The 20,327-nt window shown below is 46.4% G+C and overlaps 1 protein-coding gene across 1 annotated transcript in view; it reads right to left on the bottom strand.

Moving 5' to 3' along the window:
- Positions 1-20,327, bottom strand: part of TDRD12 (tudor domain containing 12) — an 85,842-nt gene that overhangs the window by 28,706 nt on the left and 36,809 nt on the right. The window contains exons 8-11 of the mRNA XM_058674613.1: positions 17,315-17,412; positions 16,008-16,076; positions 14,065-14,153; positions 290-350 (exon numbers count right to left, since the gene is read on the bottom strand). Of these exons, the coding sequence (XP_058530596.1) occupies positions 290-350; positions 14,065-14,153; positions 16,008-16,076; positions 17,315-17,412 (317 nt within the window). The remainder of the gene's footprint in view (positions 1-289; positions 351-14,064; positions 14,154-16,007; positions 16,077-17,314; positions 17,413-20,327) is intronic.

The following is a 20,327-nucleotide window of genomic DNA, read 5'->3' as shown; positions in this document are numbered from 1 at the left end:
TTCGGGGAGCAACAACTTCACAGAAAATACAAGACTGCAATGTGAAAACCTGTATCTGTTTACTTAGAAACAAAAAGCATCCATGGAAAACATGCTAACTCATTATCCAAATAAATTAAAATAACCATATAAAGCTGTGATTCATTGGGCAATTTCTGAAAAGTTGTCTCCATGTCAAGTCCCTCACCAGTGCAGTTTCTTTCCTCATCCCAAGTCTGGAGGGAGCAAGGGGAGGGACTTACGGAGAAAACTGGTTCCTCCTTTCTAGCATTTCTAGGGCTTGAAATACCTGCTGCAGATCAGAGATTCCATCAGCTCTCAAAGGGTCCGGATTTAGAAACTGCAGGAGTCTGTGAAACAATTGAGAAGGAACAAGATGAAGGAACAAGTGTTTCCTCACTTGCAAGGCTCTTTTAACTGTTTCTCAGGAAAGGTAAAACAGCCCCAAGGGAAGGTGATAAAATCACAGTGTGTCTGGTTGTGCCTGGTTTATGAAGATGCCAACAACACTGTGGTGGCCATGCTGGAAGGCTGCATGCTGCCCGCTGTCCACACCGGAGTCTGACTGAGCTGCAGCGGTGCTGTGCCCAGGCCCTTGTGTGGAAAGGGAGCCTGGCCAGACACAGGAAAGGTGGGTGTCCTTCAGGATCTTAATTCTGCGGCTCAGAAAACGATGAGCCAGGCCTTGCCCACTACTGCCTCTGTCAACTCAGAGAGGGAGAAACCTGCCCTTGCTTTCCCTCAGCCCCAGGACGCACTAGAGAACTAAGCAATCAGGGGTGACCTCAAGACACAGAAGGTGGGTGAACACACACATCCACGGAAAATTCCACGCCTGCCAGAGAACACTCTAAATGCACAAGTCACAAGACACAATATTCATCCACTGATGAAAAGAGAGAAAATAAGCTGCATCCACGTATAAGACTAATTTTTGGCCATAAAGAAGAGCAAAGTATAAAAAAAAAAAAAGAGCAAAGTGTTCATTTGTGCTATAGCTAAGATGAATTTCTAAGCACTGTACTAAATGAAAGAAGCTAAATTGTAAAGGAATACATAATACTTGTTTCCTTTTACATGCAATATCAGAATAGAAAAACTCACAGAAAGAAGATGAGTAGTTGCCAGGAGTTGCTGTAAATGGATATGAATTTCTTTTTTGGGTTGATGAAAAATGTTCTGGAATTAGACAATGATGATGGTTGCAAAACTTTGCAATGCACTAAAGCCACTTCAGAAAGTTCATAAAAACTGAACTAACAGATAACCTTTAATACAAATCTGCATTTTTCAATCCATGCATTTTTAAAATTTCAAAATATGATTTTTTTTGTGAATACTCAGAAGAACCTTGTTCATACTTCAGAAGCAAATTTTGTTATATACATATCTCAATAAAGCAATTTTCTTAAAAAAATGAAGATGATCACAGAAGAAAGAATACTCTAAAACACAATCTTCAAAGTCAGAGAGCAGATGGGCAGATGGTCATTGCCATGGCAGACCCGACAGAAGTCAGAGCCAGCCACGGGAGGATCAGTTCTACCCGTACAGACAACTCTCCAGAAAGCCTATGGATGAGGACCAGGATCCTTTGGTGTGGCAATGTCCAGGCGACTAAAACAAAGGCAGCAATCTCTGGATTCCCTGGTACTTCTCCGCGCCAGACAGCAGTGTGTCCCCATTCTACGCAAAGACGTTGACTTTCTGGGACACTAGAGGAATGGCCCAGAATGAAGGGTTACTGACACCAAGTTTTCTGAGTCACGTGCAAGCAGCATCTGGCAAGAGATCACAGTACCACCTGGGTAAGGCTTACTGGGGGCTCATACCCATTTGGGTATGAGCACAGCAGAAAAAGACTCAGTCAACTGGCCTCCTGTCCCTAGGAGCTGAACAGCTTTTGTGGGGAGAGGAGGTGTCATGAATTGCCCTCTACACAGTGTTTTTACACCAGCACCCAGGCTGCAGTTCTGGCTCAATCCCCTTGGCGTTAAGACATTTCAGTTCGGATTGCACTTGGTTTAGTATTCTGTGAAGGTGTTGCCTTGTCTTTTTGTATACTACAAATTCAAAACCATGGTTCTGTTCAACCCTATGTCCAAGGAAGGTGACATATGGGTCTCACTGGCCGATTCTGGACAGGCATGCAGACTGGGGAAGTCCCTATCACGGCAGCAGGCGCCTGGATGCTCCCTGCTCCTGACTGGATGGGACACACAGTCAGAGGGTGTGATTAAATGACGCCTGCTTCTTTCCTGTCTTATTCCCCTAAGGGAAGCTTATCTTCCTTATCTTTAATGGGGGGGGACACAAAAGTCTCGTCCTGTGTAGAGCTGCCTACTGAGAAAGGACAGTGGAGACATAAAAGTTCCTTGCTTTCTGTTCTAAGGACCAGCTGGGGCTTGGCTTTGCTGATGGAGGGTTGGGCTTACAGCCCTGGGCCAGTGTCGGCCTGATGAGCAGATGCTGGAGCTCATTTGGCCACATCCCCTGGAGATCGTCTCAGCTCCTTCCTTCGCTCTCAGGAGTGGGTGGGTTCCTCAGGAATGGCCTTGGGGGAGTGTGCTTACAAGAGACCAGCCTTACTGGGAGAGAATGATTCAGCTAAGGATCCCTTTGCATTTGATTGCAGCTTGGGTGGCCAAGATCCCTGGAGGGGAAGGGTCCTTTCCTATTCTAAGTTGTCAGCAGAACCTGGTGCTCAGGCTGAACGTGGATACAGAATGGAGTCCCCTTCTCAGGAGCCTGCAGACCGCGGTCCCACATTCCAGCACAGCTCTCTGGATCTCCTCCAGGTTCCTCAGTTTCCCAACTGTGAGGACCTCTGTGGTTATAAAAAAAAGGGGGAGGGTCTTCCACGGATCATTTAAAAGGAGCTAAAATCCAGGCGACCATGGGGTCAGTGTAGATACTGATACTATCTGGGGAACTTGTGCTCTGAGGCTTTCTTGAGGAGGTGACTCATTGCTCCACCTTCCCTGAGGATGGGGGCTGCAGGAGGTGCGTAACTTAAGAGTGTATTCCTAGAGAAGTTGAGGGGATCTGGGGAGCATTTGCCATGAAGGAAGGCACTCCACCTTTCTACAGGGATTGGCAAGTCCAAAACGAGGGGTGATCTCCTGGAGGGGGAGGAGTTTACAAAGTTCCATGGCTCTCTTAGTGTGGCTGGGAGAGCGTCCCCCATCCTGTGAAGGTACCGGCAAACACCAGGGAGTGCTTGGATCCACTTCTAGAGCGCAGCTCAGTAAAACTCAGCTGCCTGTCTTCTGGGTGTGTCCCTGTGCTCCACATCGGTTTTTACCAAGGAAGCTAAGATAGGATGATTTGGAAGATTATTGGGGATACCAATTTCACAAGAGAGGGTAACCTGCTTCACCATCTTTCTAAGGCTTTCCCCCCTGTATTATGGATCTGTTTCTACCAGCTTCTGCCTCCCACAATGGGCACCAACATGGGAAGGTCTAATGAGCTTTTGCTGGTGTGTGCTTGTGAGAGGAACCCTAATCAGTGTCTCAACACACTGATGTTGTAGGGCCTCCTCACCTGGGCTGGAGGGAGGGTGTTTGGGTTTAAGAGGTTGATAGGCCTTTAAAGCAATCTCAGGGGAATCTGGTGAAAGACCCTTGGTAGGTCAGCCAAGGATGTCTTTTGACCTCCAATACTGCCTCAAGGTTTGTGCCTCAACAGGTTGTCCCAGCATCAATTTGGAGGCCTTGTTCACCAATAAGCAGTGGGTAGCTCTGCTCTTACACATCTGGGCAATCCCTAAGACACAGTGTTCTAGTGGGCATCAGTCTCTGGATAGGCCTTAGCCGGCAAGTCAGAACGCCTCAGGCAGCTCCCAGTGGGTGGTTTTTCTAAGTTCTGGAGTCCCAGAGCCATAGGTTGGCCCACCTTTGTCTTCAGTACCTCCTAAGTCTGCTACTGTCCTGGGTTCCAGTTTATGAGTTCTCACTCAGGTTTTAGTGCCTCACACACGGGTTCTGTCAGTAATCCATAACTTGGGTTCTAGCTACAGCAGAAACCTGCCATTCCCACAAACCTCCAAAGCAGTTCTCATTCTGGGTACCAGCATGCTCATCCAGTTAGGGAATGAGAGCCCAGGTTTCTTGGTGGAGAAACCTGGGGTTTTGAGGGAGAGACTTAGCAACTTGTTCAGCCAAGAAATGAACAGCTCCAGAGGACGGAGGACAGAACAAATCATTCAACCACCCCAGCCATGTGTTGGCAGTGAGAATCTGGGCAAACAGACTCTAAGGTGGACTAGTCAGCCAGTGGATTCTGGAGGCATTTCATCATGCCTGGAATGGCGAGACTGGCAGCAATTCAGGACAGGTCAACTATCAAAACCACTTGAGCAGGACTCTCAGGGCATGCCCCATGTTAGGGACCTGGGATGGGTGGGAGACTAGGTGGGGCTTCTCCTTTTTTCTCTCCCCTTACCCCAGATACAGAAAAAAAAATAATAACATGGAAACAATGATTTTACCCACTTTTCTGTAGCCCTCGACCCTTTGTGCCCTAATCAACTATGTAAAGATTGTCAAAAAAAAAATAATCACCAGAAAAAAAAGAAGGAAATGAAGAGCTTGGGGCTCTCTGTCACCTCTATCTGATCTGTTTCTAGGGCAATAGTGATCCTGAGTTTATCTTGGGAACATAAAAATGAGTGGATTAGACCCAGTCTTGTGGGCAGCGGGAAGTAAACTTTCTTACCTTAGGTTGACTGTCAGTCCCTGTTATCGTGCGGTTGCAGTTGGAGAGTCTGACAAGATGAGTCAGGACAGAGTAGACAGCTCCGGTGTCCAAAAGAACTCAGTTTCCCTACCTGCCACTTCTAGAGCTGCAGTGCTGATGAAGATCATGCAGAAGTCAAAGCTGAGCAAGCGCCTGCGTCTCATGAGGCGAGCACCTGCCTCCCATCCGAGAACCTGGCAGGAGGTGCACTGGATACCTCTGTAGCTAGCACACTTTCTCTGGTTGTCCGGTCTTCTTGGGCTTTGGCAGCTCTGTCCAAAGTGGCTGATTAATTAAGACAGCTAAAAGCTGTGCCATGTTACCCAATCTTTTCTGTCTGCTTACCTCTTCTGCCCTGTCTTGGTTGTTGAAGACCCTAAAGGCCTCCTCTGCCAGAGTTGGTAATGGGATCTGAGGTCCCTCTTGTTTCTTCTCAAGTCAGGGCTGACCAAGTAACCACAAGTCCAACAAGTAAGCTCAGTCCCAAGCAGAGCTGGAATCTGCCTGTGCATCTCCCAAACGCCTTTGGTGAGCCAGCTCAGAAAACTGGCCAGTTCTCTTCCCTTGTTCTAAACAATCTCAGAAGGTCTCTGCTGAGCAGGCTCTGCCATACACCTTTTCATCCCGTTAGACAGGAAACAGGTTCTGCTATGCTGGTACTCTCCACCTGGTTCTCACAATCCCACTGGGCTCCTGATCTGCAGCCACTTCTGTCCCTAGCTGGATATGAATGGCAACAAACCATCTGCAAACTTTATGGCCTTGAGAGTATACTCATTCTCACTTTGGGTATGAAAATTGGTCAAAATAGTAACCACTACCTGCCTGGTGAGAAGATAAAACTCAGCTTGATAAGTTCATCCTTAGACCTCCATGTCTTCAGAAAGTCAGGCATGCTTATCCTGCCATAGTTTTGGTTCAGTTACTGGGAAAGCAGTGTGGACTCCGGGGTTCTAACCTTCTCCACCTGGCACTCCTCTGCAAGGAAGGCAGCCTAGGGTGAAGCTGGGGGACAGGAGAGACACAGCAGCTTTCACAGCCTAGCAGAGGCCTATCAGGGAGGGCACACAGGTACGTTGTTCCTGACGACAGATGTGATGGGGTGCAGGGCATGGAGGAGGAGACATCAGGATTGATGTCAATGTGGATAAGGACAAACAGGCAGAAGACCACAGGGATCAGTGGGCTGGGGTTCTAGAGATGAGGTCAGTAGGGTAAGGTGAGGGTATGCAGGACCGGGTGGTTGAGCAACAGCAGCTACACAGCCTCAGTAGGAATCATCAAGTTTCACAGAACCTTCAACACAACACAACACAACCGAGGCAGAGAATGACGTAATAACTTAGTGACCTGCCTGTGGGCAGTGTTTCCCGATCCTCTCCTTGGACTGTGGTCATGCCATGCTGCAATAAAAAGTAATCTTTTCCTTTTTAGTCATCCAACCTATATCATTTCCAGTTTCTTAAGATGCAGCAGAGGAGGACAATGCCTGGGATGCTTGGGATGTTTCCCATATTTGGCCCTTTGATGGCATTCGTGGCCAATTGTTAAAGGTCCCAGGGTTTGGTGGCACTTCCACGAGCAGGCAGCTGCACATGAATATGAGCACCCTGGTTCTGATTGACCTGGATGTATAACCAGTGAGAAACAAAGGGACAGACAAGACAGGAGAGGGAGAAGAATCAGGAGGAAAGAACTCCAGTACACCTCCATGGATTCTGTGTGGCAGGAGCTGAGGCCTGCTAACTTCACAGTGAACCCTGTTGAGCAATTTCCGTTGGGGCACAGCAGGGAGGCAAGCTCTAGCCACCCTGTGACCAGAGGGCACCAGGGACTGAGGACTGGAGCAAGGCTCTCTCTTGAGAGGCAAGCTCATGAAGTAAAATGACAAGGACTGGGAGGAGTTTTCAGGAAGGACTAAGCAGTCAACCAAGTGTGCTGACTCAAGCCGGGAACCAGGAGCTGGTGCAGAGGGGAACCTGCTGGATCAGCCCTGCCAGGAGCCAGCAGTTACGGCACATCCCACACGACACCTACAGAGTCACCTCAAGCTAAAATCCAAAACGAAAACCAAAAGCCAAGGCAGAGGATTTGAAGGGGGAAAAGTGTAGAGCCGAGCAGAGAGGAGAGAAAAGCACTGTCTGGGTGGGGTGGGCTGAGGTCTTGGGAGGCCTGAGATCCTGAAACGAAGGCTCAGGCAGCCACTGGCCCACCGAGAGGGGGTTGTCCGTCTATCTGTCCCACTTATTTCATGCCCCACGGGGATTACCCAGAAAACATCTCTGACCCCCAAGTTCTGCGGCTTACTTGTTGACAGCAACTGACAAAGAGGCAAACACGCCACCCAAACATGGTTTGGCTAGGGGGTGAGTGAGGGCTTGTGCCAGAGCACAAGGCAGACAGCATGGCAGCCAGGAGGTTCTGCTAGCTCATTCTCCAGCAGCAGCTGGACAGGTGCATCCACAGGGCCGAGGGGGGCACAGCACTTTGGCATACACTTGGCTCAATGTCTTCAGGGTTTAGAATTTTGTCTGTTGGGGATTTTTGTTTTTGTCTTGTTTTGCTTTGTTTTGCACACAACACACTCAAGATGGTTGTGTTACTCACTACCATCACCCTAGGAGGGTCACCTACTGTTTTGCACTGGGCTAAAGAGGACATGTGTCCAGGCTGAAGAAGTCCCTGGAAGGCAGTAGCAGGTCTTTTGCGGTTAGCCTCTGATGCTCCTTGCTCCCGACTGGCTCTGAGTTGGGTATGGACACATGTAAGGTCGGAAGGGCTGGACTAAGTGGCTCCTGCTCCTGTCCCATCTCAGAACTGTACTAAGAGGAAGGTGAAACCAACAACCGAAAAATGGCATTCTGGCTGGCATGTCACACAACCCTGGACCCTGGCAAGGTCTTGACCCACAGCAACAGGCAGGAGGACTTTTCCTTGTAGCTCCTGACCCACTGAAGAAGAAGGACGAGAGACAAAGCAGAGGTTCCCCCAACCAGCAGCTAACCCCACAGCGAGACGTAAGGTCAGCAAGTCGCTGGGCACTCAGAGGCTCCAGGAGGCTGGCTAGGCCCCTCCCTGAAAACACAAGCACACAAACCAGGACCACAGGCCACTAGAGAAAGCCTCTCATCATGCAAAGATTAAAATTAAAATTATCCGAGCAACAGAATCAATACAGGGAGAAGAAAAGGTCTCTACAAAACTAGTAATATCCTTAGAGAAATAAGAGAAATTATCACAGAGACTAGACAAAAGGGCAGGGCACTACATAAGAGGGAGAATTCCAGCTAAAGGAAATGCCACATTTGAAAATGTAAACTTCATAAAAATTAGGGAAAGAGAAAGTAATGAAAATGTTCCAAAAGTAAAGCAAAAAGAAGAAATGTACTTTAAATTGTTTTGTTTATTTATTTTAAAAGACAGGCAGAGAGAAATCCTCCATATGCTGATTAATTCCCCCAAAAGCCCACAACTGTCAGGACTGGCTCAGGTCACAGCCGGCAGTCCAAAACTCCATCCGGGTTTCACACATGGGTGGCAGTGAGGCAAGCACTTGGGTCATTGTAGCATGCTGGAGTTCGAGTCAGCAGGAAGTCGGATTCAGAAGCAGATCTGGGACCCCACTCTAGGTGCTCCAACATGGAACGTGGGGACCCAGGCAGCAGAGTAACAGCTGTGCCAAAAATCCTCCTCGGAATGCTAACAAAATTTTTTCCAAGACCATTCCTGGACGTCTAGCATACAATTCATGGTTCTTGAAAGATGAGAACGCGGAAATCAGTAAAAATAAAATTAAGAATGCTTTCCAAAGTGAGAAGCATGAGGTTACAGATTGAAATGGTCTCCCATCCAGCAGACTTCCAACGCAGCACAGCAGCATGAAATTTCCAAACACTGGTTACTAATGGAAGAATTGGCTAATTAGCAGACTGGAATACAAGGCAATGTTTTCTGGTTTATTTTCATTTTTTTAACATTTATTTTATTGGAAAGGCAGATATATAGAGAGAAGGGGAGACAGAGAGGAAGATCTTCTGTCTGCCAATTCACTCCCCAAGTGGCCACAATGGCTGGAGCAGAGCCAATCCGAAGCCAGGAGTCTGTTCCGGGTCTCCCAGATAGATGAGTACAGGGGTCCCAAAGCTTCAGGTCATCCTCCACTGCTTTCCCAGGTCACATGCAGGGAGCTGGACATAAAGCGGAGCAATTGGGATATTGCTCCCACATGGGATCCCAACAGATGCAAGGTGAGGATTTAGCCACTAGGCTATCACACCGGGCCTTTACAGCTTATGGCCAACCTCAGCCCAGCATAACAGTTACAAGTTTTAAAACAGGCCTGGTACAATGGTTTAAGTGGCTAAATCCCTGCCTTGCCTGTGCCAGCATCCCATATAGGCACTGGTTGTTGTCCCAGCTGCTCCACTTCCCATCTAACTCCCAACTTGTGGCCTGAGAAAGCAGTAGAGGATGGCCCAAAGCCTTGGAAACCTGCATGCACACAGGAGACATGGAAGAAGCTCCTGGCTCCTGGCTTCGGATAGTCTTAGCTCTGACTTTGTGGCCACCTGGGTAGTGAACTAGTGGACGGAAGATCTTTTTCTTTTCTTCTCTCTGTAAATTTGCCTTGCCAATAAATGAATGAATCTTTGTTTCAAAACTATTTTTTAAAATAATTTTTTAAAGTGAAAAAAAAATCTCAACTGCTCCACTTGCAGTAATTGTAACGAGTCTTAATGTACAAAGGCCACTGCCAGTTAATCCTGTTATCCTATTTTCTAAACAAACCTTCCTCCTCCTCCTGTGCGTCCAGCTGACAAGGAACTGGAGAAAGGACCTGAGTGCCAGCTCCTGTCTTAGGTGTGCCTGCCACCAGACACCTGCCTTGCAAGATTGTGGATAAAGCCTTACTCGTACCTTCCTGTGTTTGAGTCCATCCTGCAGTGGGTAGGTGGTCGCAGGTGGGGCTTATTTCTCATAGAAAGAAAGAGAAGGAAGAGTTTGATCTAAGTTATCAGAAGGAAGTAGATTTCTCGGCAATAAAAACCAGAAACCAAAGGAAGAAGTAGAAACGCAGTCAACGTGTACACTCCAACTACTGAACAAGCATGAACACCTGTCTACAGGCACTTAGGGAAATTCTCAAAATAGTCATGTTTCCTTTCGCAGGAAGCTACCGAAGGGTGTTTTCCATCAAAACAAGGGAATAAACCAAGCAAGTGGAAGCTAGGACAACTAGAAAAGAAGATTCAACTTAAGAAAGACACCAAGAATCTCAGCATTTGGTGACGATGAACACAGGAGCCTAAGGTGCAGGCGGGGTGTGCCAGACAGGTGTGAGGAGGTATCCCACGGACACAAGTGGAAACACTGGGAGCCCAGTGGAGACAACAGATGGGAACCTAACGCTACATCAGTAAAGACGTTCACACACTCAAAACGCAAGAGCAGATAATCTGCAACTTGAGAGAAGAGACGCTACTCTATCATTCAACAGCTCAGTGGCACTCACGTCAGAGGGTCAGGAAGCAGGATGTTGGCATCACACTGGAGGAGCACAGTGACTTCCAGAGGAAAGGACAGAGACGCCAAGCTGTCACCAGCCACAGTGTACTATGGTGAAGAGCTCCAGCTAGCAATCACAGGAACCCAGCGTCAAGTTTTGAGAGCCCCTGCATGAAGTGAATTTTAGTCTATAAAGCTTAATAGGGCTTGCAATGAAGCCTTGACATTGAAACAATATTATGAAAAATATATGTATTTAGGCGCTACTGTTGTGATGCAGTGAACTAAGCTGCTAACACAGGCATCAAATACTGTAATATCAGTTTGAATCCCAGCTTCTCTGATTCTTCATATATATGTGTGTATGTATATATAATACACACATTATATAAATATACTATATAAAACTTATAACAGTATTATGATATATATATAAATATGTAATGTATACATATATTGTATATGATGTAATGCATATTATATAAATTGTACAATGTAGTTATATAATATATAATTACACTGATAACATACAATATAGATAATATGTATAAGTATATATAAATCTACATATTTTTATTTGGAAGGCAGATTTACATACAGAAGTAGAGGCAGAAAAAAAAATCGTCCATTTGCTAGTTAACTTCCCAAATAGCTATAACAGCTAAGCTGAGCTGATCTGAAGCCAGGAGCCAGGAGCCTCTTTTGGGTCTCTCGTAGCGGTGCAGGGTCCTAAAGTTTGGGCCATCTTCAACTGCTTTCCCAGGTCACTAGCAGAGAGCTGGACCAGACGTGCATGGCCAGGACATGAACTGGTACCCATACGGGATGCTGGCACTTGCATGCAGAGGATAAGGCTATTGAGCCACTGTGCTGGCCCTGGCTTCTCTGATCCTATTCATTTTTCTGCTAACGGGCCTGAGAAGGCAGCAGCAGATGGCTCCAACACCTGGCCCCTGCATCCGCGTGGAAGACCTGGATGGAATTAGACTCTGGCTTCAGTCTGGCACAGAATACAAGGTTACAGCCATCTGGGCAATGGCACCATCAAATAAAAGATGTATTTATTCTCTATCTTTCTTCCCTTCTCTCTGTAGCTCTGCCTTTCAAACAACTCTTTAAAAAAGGAACATACATATTTAGAGAAAACTCCCATCTTAACCAAGTGCAGAAAGCACGAAGCAGGAAAATGGGACAAAGTTTAATGGTAGAAAACTGAAGAACAAGGAACAAATTAGAGTAAGTAAGAGACACAGAAAAGAGACTGAAGGAAGAAAAAAAAAAAGTGCCACAGAGTCACATCAAGTTTCACAAATGACACACAGGGGCCAACTGTTCACCTCCCCATTCTCCCGCACCTGGACTATCACCTTAATCATTCATGAAAGTTCTCCCGCAGCATGCCTGGCCACAGCACCGACGTCCTCATTAGAATAATGTTGTGGAGAGCTGCTACTAACCAAAACGCAGCTGAAACTCACCCACCGTTCCAAGCAGACCTTCAAGGGCCCTTAACAAAGCTAAGAATGGGCTGGAAAGTGCACCCTGGGCTCAATCGAGGCAGGTTCATCTACTGCAGAAGGGAGAGGCTTCCGGTCCCACGCACCGGCCCTTCAGGCCTGGAACAGATCTGCCGCTCTCCCTGCCACTCAGGGTCAAGGATGCCAAGGGACAGGTGGGGTGCAGTCCCAGCCTGGATGCAGAATGCCCTCTTCCTGGGCTCAACCATAATGTGCAGGTTTCCAAATGAGTTATGTGCAAAGGACACAAGCCTTAGGAGAACGAAATGGAATTGCATGATGGCGCTTACAGGCTGAACAACACCATCAGTGCCAGGAACAGAAAGAAAAGGAAACCACCCTCAAACAGAAGAGGCTGGGCCCTGCGCCATGGCCTAGCAGTTAAAGCCCTCGCCTTCAACGCGCCGGGATCTCATATAGACGCCGGTTCTAATCCCGACAGCTCCACTTCCCAACCAGCTCCCTGCTAGCAGCCTGGGAAAGCAGTGAAGGATGACCCAAAACCTTGGGACCCTGCACCCGTGTGGGAGACCTGGAGGAAGCTCCTGGCTCCTGGCTTTGGATTGGTGCAGCCCCAGTTGTTGCAGTCACTTGGGGAGTGAAGCATTGGACGAAAGATCCTCCTTACTGTCTCTCTTCTTCTCTCTATATATGTGCCTTTGCAATAAAAATAAATAAATCTTAAAAAAAAAAAACAGAAGAGGCTGTGTGACCTTCAAGGTGATTCTCACGCAGCAGGCAGCATTGCAGGCAACACGGCAAAGTGCCTGTGTGGCTTTTCTTAACCCTAGTGCTATCACAGACCTGCGGACATGTGACACCTGCAGGCTGCTCGCGCTTGAGGAAAGGGTGTCTGTTGCAGGCTGCCCTCACCACAGGGCCATACACGGCAGGCACAAGGCTCCCCAAGTTTTGGACACAGCCAGTCTCGGATCATTTGCCCTGGCTGATAAGATTGGCAGGATCACAGGGCATCCTGGGGTTTCCAGGAAGCCCACTGCCTTCCCTCCTCTGTCCCTGGCACTGATGGTGATCTTGACCACTCAATGTTCCCTGCAGTACATAGAAAACTGCTAGAATAACTCATATCATTTAACTATCAGACTCTAAAAGATGGGAAATATGACAGGTAAAAACAGAACATTTCAGAGTTATTTTATCAGGTTATATTTTAAAATGAATGGTAAGGGGACATAAACTTGGTGCGTTAACAGCCACCTCTACTGCTGTGGGCTCCGGGGCAGCCTTCAGAGTCCGGCCCTGGGACTCTGTGAGGAGCCCCGGCTGCGTCAGAAGCCCCCTGCATCCGTGTGGTCTCCAGAAAGCGGGGCCATCAGCTCTCCCTCTCAACCTCCTCTGCACAGTCAGCAGATGCCCCAGGACCCAGCCACTTCCGCATTGTTTTCTCTGTTACCTTGTTAGCCCCAGGGCAGCCACTGTTATTGGTTGTTTTTTCTTTTTTAAGATTTATTTATTTTTATTACAAAGTCAGATATACAGAGAGGAAGATCTTCCGTCCAATGATTCACTCAAGTGACCGCAATGGCCAGTGGGCTGCACCAATCCAAAGCCAGGAACCAGGAGATCTTCCAGGTCTCCCACGCGGGTGCAGGGTCCCAAAGCTTTGGGCCGTCCTCGACTGCTTTCCCAGGCCACAAGCAGGGAGCTGGATGGGAAGTGGGGCTGCTGGGATTAGAACCAGCACCCATATAGGATCCTGGCGCGTTCAAGGCGAGGACTTTAGCCACTAGGCTACTGCGCTGGGCCCTGTTGTTGGTTATTTCAAGTGTAAGCCCATTTAGGCTGGCATGGTGATAATAAAAATGATAACAGTAGTAATGATAAGAGAAAGAGGAAGGGGAGAAGCAGCAGGAGGAAATGGGAAGAGAATGTAAACTGACAGGAAAACATTTGTGGCCCAAACAAGTATATGATTAAGTTATTTGTGCTGCCAACAGTTTCTCCAGCAGAGGGGAAACTTGTTTAACTTCAGAAAACTGGGAGGAAACAAACATCAATGCACAGAGTCAACAGCTCCATCTTTCATCTGCTTCATTTTGTAAAACTCTTCGCCCAGTCAGGCAGGGGACAAAGAGAATGACAGCCTGCAACAAAGCTTTCAGCAGCAAAGTCCAGCCGATCAGGAAACAAAAAGCGCGCCTCAGGGCCTTACAAGCCTGGCGGTGCAGACATTTCTGATGGGAACCCAGGTTTGAAATTAATAATCAAATATACCAGTTCCTCCTTATAGTTTTATTACAATTATTTCAATAAACAATTCAGGCCAAACAAAAGCTCTTACTTCACACAGCCATTCTTCTCATCACACTCCTCCTTCTCCGCCAGTCGAAGCGGCTTCTCACTTGGCGCACTAGAAATCAAAACACATTGCTAACATTTGTGAACCTGTCTGTCCCAATTCTGAAAATATCATCTGGGAGGAAATTTAAGAAGTACCACTGTGACAAAAGAAAACTAACTCAGGTCACCCCACCACCCCATCTCGATGCGCTCTCTGTGACCCCAGCCCCATCTGATTTCTGAGAACTGCCTGGAACAGAGGAATCCTGAGTTAATGGGTCTTTAATGGATCACAGGGTTTACAATTGTCATTCCTGGCAGCTGCCACCGCTCCCTTAACCTCTGCCATCTGCTTCTGTGGCCAGCGCGCTATGCTCATCCTCCCTCTCCTGCCTTGACTACCATGGGTTGATAGCTGTGACACATGCTGGAGGCCTGTGTCAAACAGGATGGGGTTTAGGTGTTGAAAACCGTTTGCTTTAGCAGCTCAGCGCAGTAGTCTTCCAGCATTGTGCTGTGTGGCTGCCATGTGCCCATTCTCATTCTCAGCTGGTAAATAAAGCCTCTAAACTTTAACATTTCCACATTTGGTGTGGTCTCTGATCCAACTTGCAACAAGCTTAGCCCACTGACTACACAAATATTTTTTGAGAGGGGGTGCTTATCAATGTGGCATAAGCCCACTACAGGCTCTCCTACCCACTACAGCTAGACACTGGGTAATGTCCAGAACCAACGGAAAAGAAGGGGAAAAAAACGCTGGAGAGTTTCCTGGTTTGTTTCCTTCCTCTTTTGGGGATGACCTGGGGTGGCCTCAGCCATGGACAGTATAGCAGGGATGGAGATGACCCCTCTTGCTGTTGCCTGGTGCTACAGGCACCTCTCCCCACCTGGCTACAAGGCTAGCTCTGATGTCAGTCACTGCAGCAATGAAACAGCAGCACAGCCACCTACAGCTCAGGGAAAACTTGTCCCAGCAGCCTGAGCATGTGGAAGACAAGGCACCCTGGGAACCATCTGATACCAGAACCCAGGCAGTCACACCCAAGACGCACAGGAAGAGGAAAGGAGACAACTCCTACAGGAAAACAGACACTATACCAAATATTCACTGGACAGGCTCAGCAGCAGAACAGAGACAGTGAGTGGAAACCAATTAATTTGCAGACAGATGAATAGAACAATTAATCTGAAGAGCAACAAGGGAAAAGTTGTAAAATGAATAGATACTCAGGGACCTTTAGGACATTATTGAAACTTCTGAAGTTCATTCTATCAGAGTCTAAAATAAAAGACTGAAGAAGAAAAAAAAAACCCTGTAAAATAATGGCTAGATATTTCCCACTACGGTTTGAACGCTTTATCTGCTCTTTCATGTGGAAGCTTAACTCCCAATGCAGTAGTCCTGGGGCTGAGACCTCCTGAGAGATACAAGAACCAACACCACTTCAGAAGGGGTTGGTGGAAATCTTCCTTCCACCCAACTGAGGGCAACTGGGACAACAGGCGGGGACAGCGTTTCTTCCCTGCAGGGGATGCAGCATTCAAGACGCCACCTTGGAAGACCAGGTCCTAACCGCTTAACCCGCAGTGCCACAACCTGATCCCTCCATATCCTTAGGTACCACATTTGTGCAATCAAGAAACCACACATCAAGAATACTCAGAAAAAAAGTCTGTTTGTGCTGAACATGCACATATACCTTTCCTTTGTGATTACTCCCCAAACAATATAGTCTAACACCTATTTGTGAGTAATATTTACCGTGTGCTAGGTATCAGAAGCCATACGGAGGTGGTTTAGTACCCGGGGATGTGCCTGGGCTATAGGGACACACTATCATTTTACAGGAGAGATGGATGTTTCATGGAAGCAATCCCCCACACAGATCACACTCAAGGCTCTAGCCAATCACAGTGAACTTTCACATCATACCTTGCTGCTGGGATATCTGGGTCAGCATATATGGTTAGTCCTCTTTTAGTTGGCCAGTTCGCTGAAGATGCAATGCACTGTAAACGAAGAATACATGTGACAGCAAGATATATGTGTATGTATAATTCTGTTTAAATCAAAATCCAACAGGAATCATGTATAACCACTCCAAGTAATTTTTACATACACAATGGTATGCAGAGATAAAGACCTCAAGAGCTGGATGCTTACAGAGTGTGACCTTGTTGCAGCCACTAGAATGAAGAGCAGGTGGCTGGCATCTCAGACCACTAATATTTGTAATGGTACTTACAATGCCAAACAATGATTTTTACCTGTCTCATCCAAAGTAGTGGAGGGCAGTTAGATCTGAAATACACTTTAAAAAAAATTATTTGAAAGGCAGAGTTAGAGATAGAGGGAGAGAAACTGATCTTCCACTCACTGGTTCACTCTCGAACTAGCTACCACTTCCAGGACTGAATCAGGCCAAAGTCAGGAGGCTGGAACTGCATTCGGATTCCCTATGTGGGCACAAGGAGAAGCCCAAGGACTTGGGTGTCTTTCCACTGCTTTCTCAGGCAAGGCACTGGATTTGAAGCAGAGCGGTGGGGGCTTGAACTGGTGCCCCCAAGCGATGCTAGCACTGAAGGCAGCAGGCTTTCTTTTCTTTTTGTTTTCTCTTAAAGGAAGATTTACAGAGGACAGGAGAAAGAGAAATCTTCCATCCCCGTCTGCTGATTCACTCCCCAAGTGACTATAATGGCTGGAGCTGAGCTGATCTAAAGTCAGGAGCCAGAAGCTTCCTCCAGGTCTCCCTGGAGGGTGTATGGATCAAGGCCCTGCACCATCCTCTGCGCTTTCCAGGCCATAAGGAGAGAAGCAGATGGGAAGTGGTGAAGCCGGGACTAGAACTGGAGCCAATGCAGGATGATGACACTGGCAGGAGGAGGGTTAGCCTGTTGAATCACTTCACCAGCCCCCCTGAAGGCAGGGGCTTAACTGGCTGAGTCACAATGCTCATCCTGAGATAAACTACTGAGAGTGTCCCAAATCGCAGGTTTTCATGGTCTTGTTAAAATAAGGAAACCTAATTTTACATTGAGGTCACTAGTCACCATCAATAAGAACCTGGTAGAAGGGGAGCTAGAGCTCTTTCAGAAGAAACAAACATGCATACTGTACTGTCCATAAACACAACTACCTGAGTCAACGATTTACGGAAGGAAATCATGCTTTGGGTTCCTAATGTATCTTTAAGATTATTATTAACATTTTGTAAACTGTGCATAAAATAGCATTTTAAAAATACAACCTTATTTACATCTTTCAAAGAGATGTACTGCTGTTTCTTTTCAGATTGATTTATAGGTGAATCTCCCGTGGAATCCATGTTACACTTCCCAGTTTTATCTGAGAAAGAAAAACAGTGATTTAAAAAAAGCTATTTTGTACATTGTTATTGATAGGAAGTAGTATATTAAAAGTATTCAAGGAAAATACCAGTATGAAATCTTAACACATGAAATTATTACAAAATAGGGCTTATACTAAATTCAAAAGTCTTGTTTCAACATTAATTGTTAAGAAAAAGATTCTAAAAATACCCAAGTCACAGTTAATTAAAATGAAACACATTTTCCCAGTTTGAAAAAGCTCTTTTCCAAAGAAGGCCACAGTTGCAGCTCACAACACCCATGCTCTTCCTACAATGTGACTCCGACGGTGTGACAATGCTCTCTGACTCTACAGCGACTCCACAGAAAGACTTGCTCTCCTCGAGGCTCGTGGCTGAAGCCCAGCCACCACGCTGTTGAAGCCCAAGCAACCACATGCACTGGCTGCTACAGGCCAGAAGGTAGTCTCTCCATCCAAACCAGCACCAACTGCTAGAAGGTGACTGTGTAATTTTCAGATGGATCCAAGTGTTTGGTTGCCAGCACCTTTAAGCATTTCTACCTGAGACCTGAGACACCGGGAATTACTGCCAAACCCTCCTTGGGGGCCCCTCTGCGTTCCTGACCACAGAATCCAGAGCATTATAAAATGGGGAGATTTACTGTAACTGGAATACATAACTGTAAGTCAGTTTCAGCCAACTTCAGGGTCACAACTATGCATGTCACTTCTTTGTGGGGGTGCACAGAACAACATAATTCTGCACTCCAGTCTACTCCTTCTCTAAAGTGCTGTGCAGGCCAGACATGTCTAAAGTGCAGCCTGGGGTCAGGAATTATACTACCTGTTTAGAAAGGTGCATTTTCTCTACTGAAAATACAAACTCCAAGCTAGAGATAGAACAGAGATAGTACTTGAAATCCACAAAGAAAAAATATCCAAACAAGATGAGCCTTCAAACAAAAATCACAAAGTAATCCAATGCTATGACAGAAGATTAATAAGTAAAGAGTTGGAAGAAGCTTCTGTACAGCAAGGGAAACAATCAACAAAGTAAAAAAGCAACCCACAGAATGGGAGAAGATCTTTGAGCACTACATAGGTGATAGGGGGCTAATCTCCAGAATATACAAAGAACTCCAAAACAACCAAAATACCAAAACAAACAAGCCACTCAAGAAATGGGCACGGGAAATGGGCAGACATTTCACAAAGGAACAAACCCAAATGGCAAACAAACACATGAAAAATTGCTCAAGTTCCCTGGCAATAAGGGAAATCCAAATTAAGACATCCATGAGGTACCACCTAATGCCAGTAAGATTGGCCCACATACAAAAAAACACCAACAACACTTGCTGGCGAGGATGCGGGGAAAAGGGAACCCTACTCCACTACTGGTGGGGCTGCAGGTTGGTACAGCCTCTATGGAAATCAGTATGGAGAACACTCAAACAACTCAACATCTGCATACCATATGATCCAGCAATAGCACTCCTAGGAATATATCCAAAACACTTGCTACATAAGAAACCAACATGCACCCCTATGTTCATAGCAGCACAATCAATAATTGCAAAAACATGGAAGCAACTGATATGCCCATCAGCAGAAGACTGGATAAGAAAGCTATGGTTCATCTACTCCATGGAATACTACTCAGCTATTAAAAAAACAAAATGCAGTTCTTTGTGGCCAAATGGGCCCAACTGGAAACCATAATGCTAAGGGAAATGAGCCAATCCCAAAAGGTTAAATACCACATGTTTGCCTTAATTTAAGATGAAATGATGTCAATATGAAAAACAGTACCTGTAAAATGTAATATTATCTCAACCTCAAACAGCCCATCTCACATGCAATAAGATATTGTAAAGCAACCAATGTACCAACAATCAATGTGAGTCAGATTGCTATATGATCTACATCAAAGAACTGTAAAACTTAATATACTTTTAATGCCCTATGTTATTCTGTAATGGGGCAGGAGAGCAGGGAAATCTTCCATTTCCCTAGAATGTGTGAGGAAGACATGAAATATAACCTATCAGGTTCATAAACTGGTAACTCATAGACAACAGACTCGAATCAGATTTAGACAATAGTTGAACTACAAAGACATATAGGGGGAATCAAGAGAGATCCTAACAACCTTTTAACAGATCATATGCACGGAGCGGGGGAAGGGGGGGCCAGAGTGGAGCAGGAGGACAGGAGGAGGCTTGTATCCCAACCCTGAAGACTCCCAGATCCTCACCAAGGACTATCAGTACGGGCACCAAGGACTACATCCCAACTGCCAAGGAGACCACAGGGAATTGGAGTACCTTTGGAGGCCAAGAACTATGAGGTCATTCACTCCCACTTGGATCTATCACATGGGATGCAAGAAGTCCAAATCCCTCCTCACAGGATCCAAGGGCATCAGAAAAACAGCCAGGAGCCCTGAGCAGTCCGCAGAAACAGAACAGTAAACTTCCTTCGGGACTAGGGAGGGGAGCTTTTTCTGGTCCTAGCTTGGTTGCAACTTTGGGTCCCCACCCTCTCTTGTAATGACCATCAGGATCGCTCCAGAAACCCCTCAAAACAAACAAACAAGCAAACAAACAAACAAAAATCTAGAATAGATAGCGAACAACAAGGAAAGCTTAGAATTAGACAGGAAACGGTCAGCGGGGATGCACTTATACCTTACTAGGTGGGACACAAAGATTAGTTACTCCTCACTAGGGTATTGAAGATTTCTCTGCACACCCCTCCTAAAACTGTTCTGCACCTAAACTGTTGACAAATATCTTGTTAGAGTTATAAGCCAGTCTAGACTACCCAAAAAAAAAGCCAGGTTCAACAAAATTATGCTTCAACGCTATAAAATGCTAAATACTGTAATGAAAATAGACACGAGACAGCTGAATAGTAATCTATAGCCA

This window comes from Ochotona princeps, chromosome 16 (assembly GCF_030435755.1).
Source record: "Ochotona princeps isolate mOchPri1 chromosome 16, mOchPri1.hap1, whole genome shotgun sequence".
NCBI classification, from domain to species: domain Eukaryota; kingdom Metazoa; phylum Chordata; class Mammalia; order Lagomorpha; family Ochotonidae; genus Ochotona; species Ochotona princeps.
This window is presented reverse-complemented; position numbering and strand designations above follow the sequence as displayed.